This window comes from Eschscholzia californica, unplaced genomic scaffold (assembly GCF_041429995.1).
Source record: "Eschscholzia californica isolate CP2 unplaced genomic scaffold, dmEscCali1.0.p SCAF_4, whole genome shotgun sequence".
NCBI classification, from domain to species: domain Eukaryota; kingdom Viridiplantae; phylum Streptophyta; class Magnoliopsida; order Ranunculales; family Papaveraceae; genus Eschscholzia; species Eschscholzia californica.
The window spans coordinates 42,616,316-42,635,520 of NW_028238461.1; the positions used below are offsets into that span (position 1 = coordinate 42,616,316).

The 19,205-nt window shown below is 38.5% G+C and overlaps 1 protein-coding gene across 3 annotated transcripts; it reads right to left on the minus strand.

The window, feature by feature from the left end:
- Positions 1–8,880: 8,880 nt before the first annotated feature.
- Positions 8,881–18,362, minus strand: LOC147544846 (uncharacterized). 3 transcript variants are annotated; one of them, XM_086636128.1, is made up of 5 exons: positions 18,176–18,362; positions 18,034–18,091; positions 17,817–17,923; positions 10,171–10,205; positions 8,881–9,144 (listed from the first exon to the last, which is right to left on the minus strand). In XM_086636128.1, the coding sequence occupies exons 2-5, from the start codon at positions 18,034–18,036 to the stop codon at positions 9,077–9,079; spliced, it is 213 nt and encodes a 70-aa protein (XP_086492254.1). In that variant the 5' UTR covers positions 18,037–18,091; positions 18,176–18,362; the 3' UTR covers positions 8,881–9,076. The 3 variants fall into 3 exon arrangements, with proteins under 3 accessions (XP_086492254.1, XP_086492256.1, XP_086492255.1); XM_086636130.1 differs by having other exon boundaries at positions 18,214–18,286; XM_086636129.1 differs by having other exon boundaries at positions 18,034–18,086; positions 18,176–18,270.
- Positions 18,363–19,205: the final 843 nt, after the last annotated feature.

Consider the following 19,205-nt stretch of genomic DNA (forward strand, 5'->3'; position numbering starts at 1 on the left):
AAGGGTACCACAGTCACTTTGGTGATGGAAAGTGGAAGCTCACAAAAGGGTCAATGGTACTGATAGCAAGGGGGAGAAGTGTTGTACTTTATACAGGACTCAAGTAAAACTATGTAAAGGGGAATTGAATGCAGTTGAAAAAGATTCTTCCACTGATCTTTGGCATAGAAGACTCGGGCACATGAGCGAGAAAGGACTTCAAATCTTTGTTAAACGACAAGACTTACCGAACATGAAAGGTATAAATTTAAACACTTGCTCTCATTGTTTAGTAGGAAAGCAACACAGATTTTTCTTTCAAAGGAATGCATCTGAAAGAAAATCCAGTGTTTTAGAGCTTGTTTATTCTGACGTTTGTGGACCTTTAAAGGTCAAAACACTTGGTGGTGCTTTGTATTTTGTTACTTTTATAGATGATGCTTCCAGGAAAGTTTGGGCATATGCCATAAAGACCAAAGATCAGGTACTTACAGTTTTCAAGAATTTCCACAACATGGTAAAACGGGAGACTATTGAAGTGCATTCTCACTGACAATGGAGGAGAATACATCGGGTCGTTTGAAGAGTATTGCAAAACCCATGGTTTTCGACATGAACAGACATTTCCCAAAACTCCACAACAAAATGGTGTAGCAGAACGCATGAACCGCACTATTGTGGAGAGAATCAGATGTATGCTCTCAGAAGCAAAGCTGCCTAAAAGCTTCTGGGGTGAGGCAATGCGTACTGCATGTTATCTGATCAATTTATCATCTTCAGCACCATTAGATGGAGATGTAGCTGAGAGAGTGTGGGCTGGGAAAGAAGTCAGTTATGGACACCTAAGGGTGTTTGGTTGCAGGGCTTTTGTGCATATACCTAAAGATCAAAGAGCAAAGCTTGATGATAAAGCCAAGCAATGCAGTTTTTTAGGGTATGCAGATGAGAAGTAGAGATGTGGTCTTTCTTGAAGATCAAACTATTGAGGACTTCGGGAAAGGTGTGAAGCATGAGAACCATAGTAATGATCTCATTGATCTAGATCCACATATCTCTTCTAAAGTTATGCATGATAATGCAGGTGAAGAACAAAATCATGCAGATGAAGCTCATGAAGATGTTCCTATGGGTGATGATTTTGAGCAAGGAACGGAAGTTCATCATGAACCACCAGTTGAATTGAGAAGATCGACTAGAGAGAGAACACCATCTACCAAGTATCCTCCACACGAGTATGTGATGGTTACAGATAGTGAAGAACCACAATGTTATGAAGAAGCCCTAGATGATGAACACAAGAAGGAGTGGTTGAAAGCTATGCAAGATGAGATTGAATCATTGCATAAGAATAACACTTTTAAGTTGGTTGAAAAACCAGAGAATAAGAAAATTCTTAAAAATAAGTGGGCTTTCAAAATCAAGACCGAAGAAAGAAATTCACAACCACGGTATAAGGCACGCCTAGTGGTGAAAGGATTTGGGCAAAAGAAGGGTATTGATTTTGATGAGATTTTCTCCCCGGTGGTGAAGATGTCCTCGATACGGTTAGTATTGGGATTGGCTGCAAATATGAACCTAGAAATTGAACAACTAGATGTCAAGACCGTTTTCCTTCATGGTGACTTGGAGGGAGATGTGTATATGGAACAACCAACAGGGTTTGAAGTTAAAGGTAAGGAACACTTGGTTTGTAAGTTAGAGAAGAGTTTATATTGGCTGAAACAAGCACCAAGACAGTGGTACAAAAAGTTTGAATCATTTATGAAGGATCAAGGGTATCACAGGACGGCTTCAGATCATTGTGTTTTCGTTCATAAATTTCCTGATGGAGATTTGATTATACTTCTACTTTATGTTGATGATATGTTGATTGTTGGTCAGGATGCTAATAAAATTAGCAGGTTAAAGAAGGAACTAAACAAGTATTTCGATATGAAAGACTTGGGTCCAGCAAAACAAATTCTTGGCATGCATATCTCTCGTGATAGGAAAGCTGGAAAACTTTGGCTATCACAAGAAAGATACATTGAGAAGGTTCTAGAAAGGTTCAATATGGACAAGACAAAACCAGTGAGTTGTCCATTAGCCAGTCACTTCAAGTTGACTCGTGATCAGTGTCCATCAAGTAGAAGTGAGAAAGAAGAAATATTGGAGAAAATTCCTTATGCTTCAGCTGTAGGAAGCTTGATGTATGCAATGGTGTGTACGAGACCGGACATTGCATTTGCAGTTGGAGTAGTAAGCAGATTTCTTGCCAATCCAGGCAAAGAGCATTGGTTAGCAGTGAAGTGGATCCAAGATGTTCTTGAAGAAAAGGTGTTGAAGATCGAGAAAATCCATACTGACGACAATGGTTCAGATATGATGACAAAACCATTACCCAAAGGCAAACATGAGCTATGTAGCAATGTTGCAGGTTTGGGGATGGTAGGTCCCTCTTCATAAGTCGGGAGGGGGAGTTTGTTAGGGTCCCTCCTTATAATAAAAGGACTCCTAGTTGGAATAGGATTTCCCTTATTCCTTGTTTGGGGAAAAAATAGAAACTTCTATTTTTTTAAGCCTAAAAAGGATTCCTATTTCTATTGGTAAACCTCCTTATTTATCATTATAAAAGGGAATGAAAGGGAAGAGATTATACATAACAACTTCCAGAAGTCAGAGAAAGAGAGATTTCTGAAGTAGTTCTTTCAAGAGAGATTGAAAGGGAAGAATATTGGTTTGAAGAAAAGAAGATTATTAATCTTGTGAAGCAATTTAGTTTGTGGTTATCTTCTTCAACCTTTAGTAATTTAGGATTTGTTCAAATCCTGAGGAGTAAGAGATTTCTATTTCTTTGTTTCTTTGTTCAGTTTATCCACCATAGTTTTGGTGAAGAGTTGTTATCCAAGAGTGTTTCTACACATCTTGAACAAATGGTTTATCCACCATAGGTTTGGTGAAGAATTGTGTAACCCATTATTTTATAGTGGAAGATTTCTGAACTAGGTCCCGTGGTTTTTTACCTTCTATCTTGGAGGGGTTTTTTACCACGTTAAATAATCTTAGTGTCTCTGCTTTTACATTCACATCATTTATCTTCATATTCCTGAACAAGTCAATTAGGTTATTTTTCCTAACAAAAATCGATTATGATCTCCCTACAATAACTACTCCCACATCATTTATAGTTTGATTCGGTAACCGAACTAAGCCATGAACGGACTGGTTCAGATTGAGATTTACAATAGCCGAACTTTTTGGATCTGACTATGGATAGATTCAAAAAGTCGGTTACCCAACCGATGTCCACGGTTCACCCCTAACCCTAAGTATATAGTATCATGTGCTAATTCATTATGTATTGTTTTTTGTTCATAACACACTTTGAACAAGAAACAAATCTTTATTGAGAGGAAAGTAAACTTTATTTAAAAAGAAAAACGATTTTGTATTTGAAATTTAAAAGCCAAATAAAGTTTTGAAATATGATAGTTCTTGATACATTATGAAGATTCACAAAGGAATGTTTTGAAATATGACATCCATAATGCATTATGGCAAATACGGGTTCGTCATAATGTATTATGTTAAATATGACAATTCATAGCGTAGTATGAAAATTCACGAGGTTTGAAAGACTATTCATAATGTATTATGATGGTTCTTTATATGTAGTGATATTAGAATAGTTATATAGTTTCACATGTTAGACTTTTATGTTGGTCACTTTTGCTGAGAAAAAGAGTTATGTTTTAATTTTAGACTTGAAATTCCGAGTTTCAAACATAAACAAAATCAGACTTGAAAGTCCATGTTTCTAAAAGAAATTTTGTTTTGTTGCTCAACTACCAACTAAACAACTAATCTCATTGATCTTTGAATCTCATGCTTATCACGAGATTCATGAGTAGAAATAAAGTGAATCGTGATAAACATGTGTACTTTTCTCCAATGTAGAAGATGGCTTGCTTGATCTTTATCTTCTTCCTAATTCTCTTCTTAGATCCTTAACTTTCTTCTTTCTGTTTATTTCTTGATCTTCCTTTTCGTAAGATGGAGTGAAATGAAATGGAGATGAAGTATACTATTTTCTCTTTCTTTTCTCAAGCTCTCTAAGTGGTGGAGAAGAACTTGACTTGCTAAAGCAAGAGCCTAGTTTACTTTCTCTACACTCCCATTCTTATAGTGCTACATCAATCCGTTGTGAAGCACTTGGGTGTTCATCCATACATCAAAATGATGTTCATTCTTCTTAGATAGTTCGCTGGATTGAGTTTTCTTAAGCCCACTATTTTATGGGTCTTGATTGTATGAGACGTATAAATGTGAATCTTGTACTTGTTCTATTTTGCATAGATCACACTTAAATATACAAACCCATCTTACACCACATAGTACAATTGTTAAAACTTCTCTCTTATAAAACTCTTTATATTATGTAACAACTAGGAATATCAAGTCAATCCAATACAATTCTCTTTTCTTACAAGTAATATATATGAAATTTCTAGAGAAAAAAAGAATTCCTGAATGAATCTAAAATCGTTCGTTACTGTAAAAACAACTTCGTGAAGTCATAACCAATAATAAAAATCGATGAACTGGTTTAAACTCCTCACTAGATTGGCCGAAAAAAATGGAATTAATGAAATTTGATGATCAAACATGAAAGATGACAGAGGAGAGAGACATGAGAAGAACATAAATATTTTGAAAAAATTGGTTTTGAACTTGACTCTAACTATAAGTCATTTTTAAAACATTATTAACTGAAACTACAATTGCTCCACCGATATTTTAGAGTAGTTGCTTGTCACATTTTTAATTTCTTACAATAACCAGCTAACTGCATTGGGGTAATGGTTTGAAGATAGCGCATACAACCACTTTTTACGTCGTTTGGAACTCCAAAAATTATTGTTGTCCAAAAATATCATTAACCTTGTAAAAGCTAATAATACTTAGATGTATCTTTGAATCGACTAAGTATACAAATTTGGGATGATAAAAATTATTATGGTGAAAAAATGTACTCATTTTTCAATTTACTATTATTGTTTTGTGTGGTCTAATGAGTGTAGACAATTGAGTTTACAAATGAGTTGATGCCCAAACGAATTCTTTAATAAATAAGTATGGTATTTCCAAAGAGAAATGAAATATCTCATTTGTTTATTTTATTTTATTTTGAGATAGAATTTTTATTTGTGATATACGACTTATTCCAAATATTCATATAGTATATAGACTAAAAAAATTATTTTTTTTCTAGCTTTGCTCACAAAGAAAATAAACATAATATTCACTTCTTATAACTCCTAACAACTGGGGATGACTCAGTCTCGGAAAAATTAAACGAAAGACTTTGATTATTTAAAGCAAAATATGTTTGTCAAATAATTATACTCTTTCAAAAATGAAATAAAATTAACATTCATACTACTTAATCTTTAAAATTAATAGTATTAAATATTAAAATTCAACGAAGTCTTTCACAAGTAATCAATATTGATGTAAGGAAAATTGTCTTAATAGTTGTGTATTTCATACATGTAGGAAATTGTAACTTTCTAAAATGAGTAATCTCATAGTTTGGACAATTTAATAATATAAACTTAATTAATTACGTCAAGACATAGAGAAAAGTTGATTTTACCCTTGTATACAAAGTTTATTTAGACTTTTTAAACCGTCTAAATGAAGATTAACTCCAAATAGAAACACTACACGAGTATTTTAAAAAACAAAATTTTGTTGTATGATTTTAGCCATTAGATTAAAGATGGAGGTCTTGAAGTGTAAAAAGTCCATAGGAAACTTTATTTTTTAACAAGTAGTTTGTGAGAAGTTTCAATGAGTTTATCATCTCATACACAACAATCACGAATAAGTAATATACACTGAAATCAAAAGTTCACAGTACATGAACCAATTCTATCCTTAGCCCAAATCTATATCGTAATTTTGATACCCTCGAGGTGGGTTGGCCACGACAATGGTAGATCAAGAGTGTCGGACTGGCTCTAGAACAAATAGACTTTCTCTTTTAGATGATTTTTATTTGGGTTAAACCAAATACAGTATCAATTTATACTTGGCTTTATTAAGATTTCTTAAGATACCTATACGTACTAATCCTATGTGGCTACCAGCCATTGGTTGGGATCATTTGGATAGAGGGCCTGTCCCACTAGGTTTCCCGAGAGAAACGTTAAGAGGAGCTCACGTTTGCTTTCTCGTCATTAATATTACGCGCCAATTTTCTTGAAAGTGTCTCTCCAAAATACTTGTTTAATTAAAGAATCTTGGTTTTATTTGATCTGCCAGTTTTTTTTCATTTCTTTCTTGGGTTCTATTAGAATCATCAACTGTTCCATGATGACGACATTTCTGATAAGTGGCGGGAGATACATCTATGATTACCGCATAAAATATGTTTATGCAATTCTTTTTATCAATCACTCAATGGCAATGCTTAGTTCAACAAAAAAAAAAAAAAAAAAAAACTCAATGGCAATGCTAAGTCATAAATATCATATTTTTCTACAAGAAACTCTTCTTTTTCTAAGGGAACTAATAAGTCTTAGAGAATTCTCACAGCCCACCAAGTTGTTTCGTGGAGTACAAAACAATTCTTTATAAGCAATAGGCCTTCGAGAATTGCCTTCCAAGAAGTTGGAACTATTACTAAAACTATCACTCCAAGATCCTGGAGATCTCAGGTTCGATTCCCAAAGGAGGTGATTTTCATGGTTTATTGAACTTGGGTTATTAAGGTATAAACAATGTTGTTAGACTTTAGGTCATAACTTAGAGCAGCTCCAACGTATAGGGGGCTGGGGCTCCCAATTTGAATTTGGGAGCCCCAGCCCCCAGCCCCATCCCTCCAACCCGGGAGACCCGGGGCTGGGCTCCCGGTGGGGCTGGGAGCCCCAAGCTCCCGGGCTCCCAAATGGGAGCCCGGGCTGGGGGGCTCCCAGCCCCAAATATGGCCGTTGGGGGTCTCCCAACGGCCATATTTGGGGTGGATCCCCTTTTTAGGGGATCCACCCCACTTATTTAGTTTTTTTTTTAATTTTTTTAAAATTTTTTTTTTAAACTAAATTTTTTTCAAAAAATATAAATTGTTTTAAATTTGTTTTTCCAATCATTTCTCTAATTTTTTTCTTTTTTTAATTTTTTTTCATCTTTTCAAAATTCCTTCTCTCTCTAACATAATATTAAATTTCAATTTTATATTTGAAATTAATAATTTATAGTTGAAAATTAAAACACAACCCTCACACACATACACCACACATGTGCATATTTTAGATTTGGGAGCCCCTCTTGGGAGCCCAACGTTGGAGTTGTGAAAAGCCCCGGGGCTCCCAAAATCCAGGGGCTCCCAAAATTGGGAGCCCGAGCCCCACATTGGAGTTGCTCTTAGTTGGGCTATAGGCTCGTTCTTTGTTAGAGTTTGAATTCGGCAGTTTCGTGCTTATCACATTTTTTATGTATCAATGTTAATGTAGCGACTATCGTAGATAGTAGTCAATTTAAAAAAAAAAATGACACACCTCTTTCTTTATCACTACTTGTCATAAAAAAAGGGAGATTTTATAGGCCCCCTCGTTTTTGTTAAAAGGCCCCCTCTCAATGATAATTTACCAAGTAAAATGGTTTATGGGGAGACCTTTTAACAAAATTGGGGACGCCTTATAAAACTTCCCTTAAAAAAAAATGGGAGAATGGAGCGGACTTGAGGTTGGGGGTTTTGCTCATGATGCCCTCTTACATAATAAATCCAAAATAGGGTACATTTTGAATCTCCCTAAGTGCACATTATAATACTTGCTACCTGCCAAAAACAGGTAGCACAGTTGGTTAGTGCATTTCTCTGAAAAGCAGAGGTCCCAAGTTCGATCTACTAAAAGTGTAAATCCATTAATATTGGACTTAGGTTATTATAAATATATATTATGTAATAAATTTGTCGGGTTTTAGACCTCTTTCATCTTGTTGGACTTTAGGTCTCTTTCATTTCTTAATTTAACTTAGAGCAGTTATCGAGCTTATCACATCTTATTGGACTTTAGGCCTCTTTCATTTCTTAGAGAGAGATGGTAATGTGGTTGCAGTGGCGTGGCTGAGAATTTAGGGGTCCGGTGCGAAAAAAAAATTTGGGGCCCTTTCTCTGATAATATTAGAACGTAACTTTTTTGCGCATTAATACATTTAGTAAATACTCCTCACAAATGAACAAAGGTAGATAAATTTTTTTTATCATGATAAATACAAGTTGTGTATTTTTTTTTTCTCCTTAACCTTTATATGCAAAAACCGTACACTGAACCACGTACCTATGAAAAAATAGAAAAACAAAGTATTTAACTAACTAAAACTAATTGATTACCTTAACTAATAGTAATTGTTGTTAGTAATACTTCAAGGCAATAATGAGTTGATAAAATGAATAAAAATTGTCAACAAGGAGTTTTGAACATGAGACCTCAAAGTTGTTGCGCAAGAGGTTAACCAACTAGGCTGCGTTACTTTTTGAGATAATTATTGACTGACAAACTATAATACTACCCATATTTAGGGGCCCCTATCTCTTTCACAAAAATTGGTGGTTTGAGGGGGCCCGGTGCGACCGCACCGGTCGCACCCCCTCAAACACGCCCCTGTGTGGTTGTCCAAGCCGTGATGCTCAAGATGGAGGGGCCAAAAATAAAGACTTCATCCTCTACGCCCTACAATTATGCCGCTTTCAAACCTAATCAAGTAAATTGGGTCAAATTAGATTCACAGTTTTTCATATGAACCTCCGTGCCCAGAAACGATTTTCATTGCAAATAGCAACAGAATCACAAACTGTTGCCACTCTGATATATCAAAGCCTAAAGCAAAACGAACACTATCCACAGAGAAACTAGTCCATTACTCCTAAATTAGAGAATTTCATGGCAAATCACATGTTATCATCATTTAAGACTCGTAAAAATCTCTACCAGTTTCAGAGATGAAAAATCGTATACTTGTTTGCAATCGAGAAGGTGCTGTAATACATTTTGGACAGAACTATGAATTCTTGATACACGAAGTGAATACCTTGTCGGAGTACAATCTGGAATGGTTAAAATACTATGATTGACACGCCCATAGCGAAGCATCCAACCGCCACCCAGGGACTCAGTCGTTCACCTGTTTTTCATCAATATAAAGTGTTATGCCTGTTAAGTTATTAAGAGTAGAATCAATGACGACCAACTGCAAGAAGATACGAATCAAAACACATTCTCAGGGAATTTTATGTCGCGTTTCCAAGAAAGTCGAGTAGACGTTTTGGGCCCCTATTTTATCCAAGGGACCTTCCCCCCACCATCAACGGAACAATCAGTCGGCCTCCTCTAATTGGGAGGGATAATGGAAAGAGGAATAGCAAAAGAGTTCAGTTCAAGTGAAAGAAAATAAAATTCTCCAACAACTAAGTCACAGAACCGCCAATTTAGTTATTTAGGGGACTATGAGGTCAATTGGACAAACTACTGCATCGAAAACTCATCAGGTTATAATCTAATGGGATTTGGAGACTCTTAAACTTTGTACTTATAATACAATCTACAAGTGTCAGTGTGAGGGTAGGTTAATAACTTTTTTGGCATCCATGCTCTATAATTTTGACCCTTCCTCAGCTGCGAATGTATAGTGCTTGGTGATAGAAAAAATCGCTCTCCCGGTTGCCTGAATGGATGAACTTATTTTGAATAATAACAGTTTAGATTTCAAGAACTCTCGTTGAACGTTATTATTTACTAGCTATCCTATCTCTAAGACCATAGCAATAAGGTAAATAAATGGTTCATGTATTATTCAGTCCAGATCTTGTTGATAAATGCAATAAAGAGCTTGGCAGATTCAAGAGTCAAGACCACATATTCTCATGTGATTGCTACAATCAAGGCTGGAACCTTCACCAAGTTACACGTGACTTTCAACGACTTCTAATGTTTCATACTATGCCATTTCGAAACAATTTGACAGTGGTAAAGCACAAGTGACTTGTTAACAAGAAAAAGTAACCTACGATTAGGGTTTCACGACCCAGAACAAGCAAGTTCCGCATAACACTAACATTATAGCCATGGCACAGCAAGAGAAATATACAAATAACGTGGAATTTAAAGATGAGAAAAACATTTAATAAAACAACAGAAAATAGAAGTCTACCTATTCTAGCTGCTTTCCAGAAGAAACCTCGGAACCTGCCAAAAGTGAAGATCGATTAGACAATTAATATTCATTATACGTAATCGTTTTTAATAAATTTATCTAGAACTAACGAGTTTTTTCAGAAAAACTGTCCAATTATATTCCCAGAGAGCATGTCGAACAAGACCTAGAAAAGAAGATGTTTGATTCATATCGAGCTGTATATAACATGGTTTTGCTCTAATGCCCTAGGATATATAGGAAACCCTGAGTGAGGCTTTTAAGGGAGTGACACTTCAAGTTTTTTCGACTCCAAATTAAAATTATACTAGTTCATAGTTACCAACACTGAGTTCATGATTCCTAGTAGTTAAACTTAAACGCAGTATCGTCATATGAGATAATCAACATGAATCATGGTTAAGCACTCAAGCTAACTACTCCAAGCACTATGGCCACTAATCTGGTTTATAACTTAAGGACTTGAGCAAATCATACAATAATTTGCTTAAACGCTAGATACATTTTTTTTTTTTTTGAAAATTAGATTGAATATATAAGGAGAAAAACTATTTACAAGAGTTGGGGATACAAGGGCGATGTCTCACATCATCCAAGTATCCCAATTTAATACTACTTCAAGATAAGATACATTCTTATATTTCTCTATTCTCCTAATCCAAGCAAAGATTGTGCCCTTCACATCTTCAATGTCAACTGAAGAGTTAAGGTTTTTCTCTCTAAAAATCTTGTTGTTCCTGTCGCTCCAGATGCTCCATATTATTGCGGCAGGGACTAGCTGCCACACCTCCCTTCTATGCTTTTTCTTATAAAGCCCATCCCATTGAGTGATCATGTGATTAATAGAGTTAGGGGTACACCATTGGCCGGCCATAGATTGAATAAAGAAGCTCCACAGGTTTGAGGCCACCTTACAGTGCAGAAACAAGTGCTCCATCGATTCTTCCTCTGTCTTGCATAAGATGCATCTGTTAGGTATCTGGAATCCTCTTCTTTTCAAAGCATCCACCGTGGGGATTTTGCGCAGCAAAGTTGCCCACATAAAGAAACCCACCCTAGGAGGCAGAGCTTTTAGCCACACATAGTTAGAGACGCATTGCTCAAGCAGACTGTCATCTATGTCCAATCTCTTATAGCAATTTGACACAGATAGTGGCTCTTTCTCCTCAAAGCGCCATATTCTTGTATCTGTGCCTTCTCCCCAACTGACTTCATGGAGGATTTGCAAAAGATGGACATACTGTTGGAGTTCCCAATCATTCAAATTTCTTCTAACTGTTATGTCCCAATCCCTGCTAATACTGTTGAAAACCTCTGCCACAGTTGCTTTCGGTCTCATAGCCAGCCTATAGATACTAGGGAAAGTAGATTTCAACGTTTCAGTCCCCAGCCATAAGTCCGTCCAAAATTCAATTTTTGTCCCGTCACCTAACCTCCACTTAGTAAGGCTATGGTACTTCCCCACATTAGATAAAATACCTTTCCAGACGCCACATCCATAGGAAGTTCTTTTACATTTATCTATCCATTCCTTATGGCTCCTACCATATTTGCAACTTATAACCCTTTGCCACAGTTGATCCTTCTCATGATCCATTCTCCATAGCCATTTGGTAAGGAGGGCTTGATTCATATGTGCTAAGTTTTTTACCCCCATACCTCCCTTAGCTCTGCTGGTAGAAAGTTGCTTCCACTTCATCCAATGAAGACTTTTCTGTTGCAAATTGTTGTTCCAAAAGAACGAACACATCTTCTGCTCAATGCATTTAAGGACCCCTTTAGGTATTGAGAACAGAGACAGGTAATAAGTTGGTAAAGCCTGGAGAACTGACTTAAGGAGGGTTATCTTGCCCCCTTTAGACAGGGTATGACCTTTCCATGCAGCTAATCGCTTGTTGATCCTTTCTAGAACAGGATCCCAAAGCTTCTTAGACTTATAGGTCTCTCCCAGGGGTAATCCAAGATAAGATGTAGGTAGGCAACCAACTTGGCATCCAAATTCCTTAATCATTTCGTGATTCATATTCTGGTCGCCCACTTTGGTAGCACTATATATATAAGATTTCAGCATGTTCACCTTAAGGCCAGATGAAATTTCATACCATATGAGGATATCTCTCAGAAACCTTAATTGGCTACCGTCCTCATCTATGAAGAATAAGGTATCATCCGCAAATTGTAGATGATTAATTCTTTCCCCACCATTATGCACGTTAAAACCTTTTACCCAACCTTCTCTCCCAGCTACCTGCAGGCATTGACTAAGAACTTCAGCCACTAGCAAGAATAGAAGGGGAGACAGGGGGTCCCCTTGTCTAATTCCTCTAGAGCTTTGAAAGACCTCCGAAGGCCTACCATTAATCAGGACAGAAAAGGTTGCAGTCGAAATACAAGAGTAGATCCTGCTTCTCCATTTGTAGCCAAACCCCATTCTTTCCATAGTTTTGTATAAGAAATCCCAACTAATTCTATCATATGCCTTTTCCAAATCAGCCTTCACTACTAACCCACTGGTGCCTGCTTTCCTCCTGGAGTCAATCAACTCATTAGCTATCAACACTCCATCCAGGATCTGTCTGCCATTGACAAACGCTCCCTGGAAAGGTGAAATTAGGCTGCCCAAGACTCTAGACAGCCTTGAGGCCAGGACTTTAGAGACAATCTTATAGGCTCCTCCCACCAAACTGATTGGTCTGTACTCTTTGAAGCTAGAGCTATGATGGGTTTTGGGAATAAGTACAATGAAAGTATGATTCAGCCTCCAGTGGAATTGAGCTCCTGACATAAACTCACATATCATTTCCATCAGGATGGTTTTAATGGTATCCCATGTTCTCACAAAAAAGGATATAGGAAACCATCCGGCCCAGGAGCCTTGTCCTTAGCTAGCTCCTTAAGTGCACACATCACTTCCTCCTCTGATATATCTGCTTCCAGAAGGTTAGCTTCTACATCAGACAAGGAGGGAAGGTGCATATTGTCTAGGCCTGGACGCCACAACCTCGGTTCCTCATACAAGTTACTAAAGTAGGTGACAGCCTCCCTTCTGATCTCCTCCTCCTCAGAGATTGCTGCCTCTTCCTTCATAATTACACTTATCCTGTTTTGTCTTTTCCTGCACTTCATTATCTTATGGAAATATGATGTGTTCCTGTCCCCGGTTTTCAACCACTGTGACCTGGATTTCTGTCTTAGGCTAATCTCCTCGAGGCTAAGTAACTTATCCAGACTGGCCTTCATCAGGTTCTTTGAAGTGAACTCACTATGAGATAGACCTTGGCTTTCCTCTTTCACCTCTAAATCCTTAATACCATTCTGCAACTCATTGAATTCCTTAGAGAAACATCTGAACTTTTCTCTCGACCAGGATTTGAGTTTATCTTTCAGGAACTGGAGTTTGGACCATAGTGTGTGCCCAGCTGAGGTTCCAGAAGGACCCTCCTGCCACCAACTAGCTATGTTGTCCTTGAAATCTTTATCCAACATCCACACCTCCTCCATCCTGAAAGGTGGGGGGTTGGTCTGATCGATCTCAGCTCGAAGCAAAAGGGGAGTATGGTCTGACGTGGGTCTGGGTAACACAATTTGTTCAACCCCAGGGAACTTATCCTCCCAAGTCCCATTGATCAAAAATCTATCCAACACACACAAAGTAGGGGATTCCTAATTGTTTGTCCAGGTGAATTCCAGGCCTTGCTTGGGCAGGTCTAACATAGCATTCCTATCAACCCAATCTCCAAAATCTCTCATAGCAGGTGAGATAGTAGAGTTGCCTTTCTTTTCATGAAGGAATCTGATTACGGTGAAATCACCACCTACACACCAGGGTTTATCCCAAGTTGCTGCTACTAAGTCTAGTTCGATCCATAAATCTTTCCTCATGGAGTTCACACAAGGTCCATAGACACCAGTAAAAACCCATTCAAAATTATCATTCATATTCTTAAACAAAAGAGAGATGCTATACTTGCCAATCAATACATCACACATTGACAAGGCAAGTGAATCCCACAGACACAAAATACCCCCTGAGGCACCCTCAGAGGGAATCCCATCCCACCCACACACATTAGAACCCCACAGACTACGAAATAAAGAAGGCTGAAATTCACTAACTTTCGACTCTTGAATACATAACAACGAAACATCAAACTGTCTAACTAGTCTACGTACTGCTAGCTTCTTGCCTGGCTTACCCAAGCCCCTTACATTCCAACTAAGAATGTTCAGGGGCATCGATCATCCTCATCCCCTTGTCCTGAGTTCTTCTTATCCTTCTTAACCCTCTTGGACTTCCTCTTCCTGTCAGCTGAGCCCCAAAAGACTTTCTTCATCTCAACTCTTTTCTTCTTCTTCTTGCCTTTGCCTCTGCTAGATCCTTCATTTGGTTCCTGGTCCGCAGAACCAACATAAGGTACGATCGCTCTGCATTCTAACTCCTGACCTAATGGAGGGGCGATGACTGAGAGTGGTTCTACTATCATGGCTTCCTCATCCCCGGTGGTATCTTTGTTCTTAAAACCCACCTCAATGTTATCCTCCCGAAGGATTTGGATCACCCTCTCATACTCTTCCCCCCTGAGAATCCCAAATTAGCTCCGGTTCGAAGGAGGTGCTCCATCCTCTCATCTTCATTCATGATAACAAACTTCTTAGCAGGTTCCTCTGCTTGGGCCTCATCTTTAGGATCCACGTCCTTACCTCCTATCTTGATACCTGATGATTTCCGCACCACTTTCTTCTTAGGGCCTTCTCTAGACTTAGGAGACGAGTGGGATGTTCCTTTTCGTTTCCTAACATAGCTAATTCCTTTGGCCCATTTGTTTGCACTGTTCACCAGGTCGGTCATAGCTTTGACCATTTCTTGACGAATTTCAATTCCAATCATATCCTTCATTCCCGCCAACTTTTTTGAAATGTCATCTGGGTCGAGCTGGATAACCGTCCCCGCTTGTGCTTTTCCTTTCCTGGGATCTCTGACAAAAGGTGTTTCTGTCTCCTCTGCAACCGATTCTGTCTGATTCACTGTAGTTTCGCCCACCTTACTGCCGCTTCCACCCACCGACCGTCCTACGTTGTCTCCTTTGTCATTATCCGTCCTCTTCTCCGGGAATGATTGATCACTCGCCGGCGGTGGAAGTTCCGATACTGTCGCCGTATCCTTGTGGTGCCTGATCCTCTCATGCTTCTCACAGATAGTGATGGTCTTGAAATCTATGTTGTAGCCAACTCCATCCACTAAAAGAACTTTTGTTTCAGCCAACTTTCCCCCATTCTTAACTTCCACGTTAACTGAAGCAAACTTGAGGTTTTTCAGAAACAGAGTATCCTCCCCAATCTCGACAACTTCCCCTAAATCTGCTACCAGATCAGAGAAAACTCTTTCGTTCCAGAGATTAAACGGAATACCATACATTCGTACCTCCACCAACTGTTGGGTGATGACCACCGAATTGCAGTCTGGAGACCAGGGCCTGAAGTAAATCGAACCCCTAGCAAAAGGGTGAATCACCGACCTAACCTCCTTCAGGATCTCAAGGGAGGATTTAGACCAAATAATTGCATCCTCGTCGGTGAACGGACGTACCACAAAGTCCGACGAGCCAATGATGTTCCTAACAACCACTTCCACATCCTTCCACCTACTGTCATGATATTCAACCGACACAACCATGGTTTTGGACCAGTCTACCAAATGAATCTTGGACGAAGCCATTAGAGGGTAAGAGGAAGAGGAAGGAGAAAGAGAAGGTCCTTTCGAGGAGTGAGAAGAGGGTTTGGGGACGAAAGAGTTATGGTACTTACCTCCTTGCTGAACTTGAACTTTATAGGCATGTGTCCTCTCCTTATGACGTCTTATCGTATTCCCAGCCGTTGGAGCAGGCCTAGCCACGCCGGCTGCTGCCGCCGTCACCTGTTGCTCTTCCACCTCGGTATCCTCTAGGACGTCAAATCTGTTGCTGATGGCCACTTTATTTGGTGTTATCCTGTTCCCCAGATGGATCTTAGAGTAAGGAATGGATGGAAGCACCCTCAATCCTATGTTACCCGGAATTGCTTTCTTGGCCTGAAAACCAACCTCCACCAAAGCCTTTAACTCCGCCGCCATAAGCCTCCATCCACTGGCTTTAATCCCCATTGGGATGCAGACCGACTTCCTACTATTGTTACCTTCCCCTACCCTATGAGCCCAGATGAACTCGCCTCTGGAGTTAACCATACTTTCCCATAACCAGAGAGAGGAGCCATCTCTAAATCTAGACATCTTTCTGTCTAGAATATTTCTGTCTCTATCCTTAGCCAACTCCGATAAGAAGTCAGACAGACTCACTATACCAGAAGACGGAAGATCAATACTCCATTCCCTAAAGAAACCGAGCTCAGACACACCACACCTACCATATCTAGACCTAGAGAGAAGATAACGTTTATGTTCTATTCTGATATTTTTACCGTTCATGGTTGTCTTTGACTGAGGCCGGTGAGATGGTACTCCCTTTTGATGCAACTCAGGTCACCAGACGGCGCTATACCAGAATCCAAGATTCTGTGCAATGGCAGTAGCGGTGGGCTGGTTTCCTGCGATCTCCAGGGAAGAATTGCTTCCGGACCTTAGCTAGGGACTACCTCTTCTCCGATTAGCACCCAACACACTTTGTCCTATCGATGCACTCAGTTAACCGGTCGGCGCTATACCAGAATCGAAGATTCAGTGCAGTGGCGTTAGCGGTGGAACGGTTTAGCTGCGATCTTTAGGTTTGGTGTGTGTTCCGCGTTCGTCGGAAAAGTTACCTGTGTCAGAGCTTCTCTCTCCTCTAGAAACAACCTTAAACTCCAAACGCTAGATACATTACATATATAACCGAAACAACATGGCTAATCTTAATTGGCCATGCAAAACCATTATCGGATTTTCTGTTCTTGCTCTCTGACTTGTTTCTTTTTTTTTTCTTTACTATTTTCTCAAGTTCAGACCTGATCATTCTCTTTTGAACTGGAAAACTAAACCTGATCTGTTTATTCTTGCTTACAATTTAGTAGGAGTAAATAGGCCAAAGTCAATTATAAAGAAAACACATGCCTAAATCCAACTAAAACTAACAACATAACTTATAATTGGTAACTTCCTATCGTGTAGCCTTTGCCAAACCCTTTCCTCCGCCTCCCAAACTCAAAAAAAAAAAGAAACACATAACTAAGACAAGAATACAACATTTCATATTTGTGAGTCGTTCGCCAACTTGGAGATGATGCTACCTTAACTCTTAATAGTGCAATACTTCATGAAAATACCTTCATATTGACATAAGAAAGAACTCCCAAATTTCTACTACTGCATATTCTTAAAACTAAACCCAATCAATCGAGCAACGCTCAAACTGAAGTTCTTTATCAACTAGTTTGTCTCCTCAATTTAAGGACTACTTGTATTATGTATGACCTCCATCGAAAAACGGAAATTTCAAAAATGAATCCATAAATGTCACTCTACTTCAATTAAGTAATCAAACTCTAAAATAATAACAAATAAAAGGGAATATGAAAAAGCCCTAATTTAGTTGTTTATGCTATGACAAGGAATGTAGAGAAGAACTTACACCCTAGAATCAAGAAATAATCAGAATGATGAGAATGAAACATACCCTGTTTTCTGTTGAAGAATGGTAGGAAATTGGATCTTCACATAAGTGCAAGTACAGATTACTAACAACACCACCGTCAAAAAAGAATGGAAATTAAAAAGAGCCGACTGCAAAAAATCCCCAAAATCATACTTAGAATTCACAATCACTGACCATAAAATCAAATTATCTAATTAGAAAAATTAAAATTCGAAAAACCAGATTCGTTTCCTTTTACCATTTCTTGATTTTACTTCAATTGATTATGATTATGATGATGATTTCTTCGTTCTGATCTACATAAAATTAATGGAGCGTCGTCAGAATGCAATATAAGGAAGAAGAAGAAAAAAAGTTGGAATCTGAGAACCACATCCTACCCTTGGTTAGGTCAATCTGAAGCTAGGATTCAACACACCTTAAGTGAAGAGCAGAAACCCTGATCTCCGGTAAACTAATTCCTCTTCCAAGTGAATTAGTGAAACAAGTAAGAACGCCCTACTTTTAATCTGATTTGAGACCCAGGAAATTTTTTTTTTTTTCTGCAAATTTAGTCATTAGAAAGACATTGTTACCGTAAAAGGGGCCTAAAGCCCAGCAATATATTGAAGAGCATAAAGTCCAACAAATTTATTATTTATACAACTTTTTAATAACTCAAATTCAATACCTACGGAAAGGATGAATTATGAAACAATAAAATCCGGAATTTGCTTTGTATGTGTCTATCAAAATGTGGGAACAAGAGAGAGGGGAACTTCGATAGTACTATATAAAGACCTTTAAAATCATCTTACGGTCTGAAAGTCCGTTCATTCTTATATCTACGTTACTTTAGTTAATTGTGGATTTCTGTTTCTATTTATATTTCCATTTCCATGAGAATCGAATCTGGAACCTTCACGGAGTATGTGTCCAACCACTATACCAAGCGATGGCAGAGAACAGAGAGAAGTGTTGTGATGACTGAAATCTAAAGAGTTATCAGGTTATGCGAAAACAGAAATACCAAAGGGATATTCATATTGAAACTCTCCAATCTTACTTCATTATCTCCAACTTCATCTCCATTTGCATGACACCAACCACCAACAATAATCCTCGTCTAAGACGAAGAGTCATTGACGAAGGAGGCCCTCAACGAGGGTTACCAACCCTTAATAAAGGTTTTCTTGTCGAGTCCCTCATCCTCGAGGGTGTTCTGAGGGTTACAAAACACTTGACAAAACCCTCGTGAAGGAACGCAGATCCTAAATGAGGGTTGTAGTCCCTCAATAAAGGTTGAGACGAAACCCTCATCGAAGGTTACAAAACCTCGGCCATGGTTTCACCCTCATATTCATAGAGTGGCTGCCGAAGACTTGCCCGCTGATAAGCTTCTCCTGTGGTTTGTCTTCCAAACCTATGGGA

Bases quoted from the DNA above. Each gene is read 5' to 3' on its own strand.
- LOC147544846 (XM_086636128.1), bottom strand. The intron at 10,206-17,816 runs GTATGTTTCATT...CACTTTTGGCAG, and splicing joins ATTCTTCAACAGAAAACAGG to GTTCCGAGGTTTCTTCTGGA. The intron at 9,145-10,170 runs GTAGACTTCTAT...GATGAAAAACAG, and splicing joins CTGGAAAGCAGCTAGAATAG to GTGAACGACTGAGTCCCTGG.